This window comes from Dipodomys ordii, unplaced genomic scaffold (genome assembly GCF_000151885.1).
Source record: "Dipodomys ordii isolate 6190 unplaced genomic scaffold, Dord_2.0 Scaffold7, whole genome shotgun sequence".
NCBI lineage: Eukaryota > Metazoa > Chordata > Mammalia > Rodentia > Heteromyidae > Dipodomys > Dipodomys ordii.
In genome coordinates this window covers 21,851,293-21,853,095 of record NW_012267223.1, presented here as the reverse complement: position 1 = coordinate 21,853,095, position 1,803 = coordinate 21,851,293, and the positions used below count along the sequence as shown (strand labels likewise).

The window sequence follows — 1,803 nt, the reverse complement described above, 5'->3', positions numbered from 1 at the left end:
ATCCAGGCTCAGATCGGGGCCCTGGAGGAGCAGCTGCACCAGGTCAGGACCGAGACTGAGGGCCAGAAGCTGGAGCATGAGCAACTGTTGGATATCAAGGCCCACCTGGAGAAGGAGATTGAGACCTACTGCCGCCTGATAGATGGAGATGGAAAGTAAGTGAGACCACATGGACGTCCTGAGCCTCAGCTCTACCCTGCATCTAATCTTTCCAGACTGCTAACACTTTTTGTTTTCCCACTACACTAAAGCATGTCTGCCTCTTGCCTATGCAGTCACCTCATCTTCATTTTGTACATCACAGAGTCTTAGATGATGCCAGTCCTTATGGTTCAAGTTCCTGGTTATTGCTCACATTAATCATTGCAGATTTCAACCATCTTCTGAAGCCCTGTCTGCAAGCATTCTCCTGCTTCCAGTTCATTCCTTATATTACTTCTGCTCTGAAATAAACGTACTCCATAGAAGCACTTATATCTGTCTATCTATCCATCTATCTATCTATGTCCATCTATACATATCCATTTATATATATCCATCTTTATATACATAGATATAGAGAGAGAGATGGATCCTGGGAGGTAAAAAAATACTTTGTTGTTTTATGTATGTATATATGTACCTTAAGATAATATATGAACCTTTAGATACATCCATAAATTACTATATATTAAACTCTTGAATTTCAAAATCAAATGGAAAGGGGGGTTCTTTTAATATCCCCTGTCTCTCTGTCTCTTTTGTCTCTGTGTCCATTTGTCTCTGTGTCTGTCTGTCTGTCACTCTCTCTCTCCTCCCCCCCCCCTTTGCAGTATTGAAAGTCTTTACCCAGGACCTGTGATCACTAGCACTCTGATACCTGAGTCACACTCAGCCTTTATTGGTGTCCACTTATTTTCCAGAGAGGGTCTCATGCTTTTGCTCAGGCTAGCCTATGGTCCATTATTTTCTCTTTAGATAACATTTTATTACTTCAAGCTCCTGCATTTGAAAACCTTAGTCTATTCCACTTAGTCTAATGTTCTCTTGCGCTCATAATAATAATAAACATAAATACAAAAAAACTTTTTTATTTCTTACAGTTCGTGCTCCAAATCGAAAGGCTTTGGTTCAGATAGCTCAGGGAATCCACCTAAAGGTAATCAAATCCCATTCTATTTCTATTGCAGCAAATGCTTTTACATTAATGGCCTTGCTATGATATAGCCACACACCATAACTGATTCTAACTAAAGTGTTCTGACTAAATTTTTAATTTTATCCAGCAGTGCCATACTGTTATTATTAATCTATCCTGGCTCCCCAGACAATTTTAGGTGTAATATATTACAGCCAGCAGCAGAATTCTTTGTCACATAATCTTTTAGGCTAAATATATGGATTCCTATGTATTTTATTTCTAGATTCGCCCAAAACCACACTGGTAAAGACTGTGGTGGAAGAGATAGATCAACGTGGTAAAGTTCTGTCATCAAGGATCCAATCTATTGAGGAAAAGACATCTAAAATGACAAATGGCAAGACAGAAAAGAAAACACCCTTCTAGCTGTCCATTTAGGGGAAGGAATAACTCGGGAAAGATTCGGCACAACTGCATTCCTCTAAGAACAAATAAAAACACTTTCTACTCTTCAAGAAAAGATTCTTAGCTCAAATACCTGCTTTCTCAGATGTTATATATTGTTTTCAAATAAAAAGTTGATATGCACCCATTTCCATTCACTGATGGCTTACAAATATTTGTTATGGTATTGTTTCTTAGGAAGACACTCATGGAATCTGATAACTGAATTTCAATCTAAA

At 38.4% G+C, this 1,803-nt stretch overlaps 1 protein-coding gene across 2 annotated transcripts in view; it reads left to right on the top strand.

Annotated features, from left to right (window-relative positions):
* Krt28 (keratin 28, type I) overlaps nucleotides 1-1,546 on the top strand; it is a 10,473-nt gene extending 8,927 nt beyond the window's left edge. For both annotated transcript variants that reach the window (XM_013038065.1, XM_013038064.1), the window contains exons 8-10: nucleotides 1-155; nucleotides 1,083-1,138; nucleotides 1,404-1,546. In XM_013038065.1, coding sequence (XP_012893519.1) covers nucleotides 1-155; nucleotides 1,083-1,138; nucleotides 1,404-1,546 — 354 coding nt within the window. The remainder of the gene's footprint in view (nucleotides 156-1,082; nucleotides 1,139-1,403) is intronic.
* The last annotated feature ends 257 nt before the right edge of the window (nucleotides 1,547-1,803 follow it).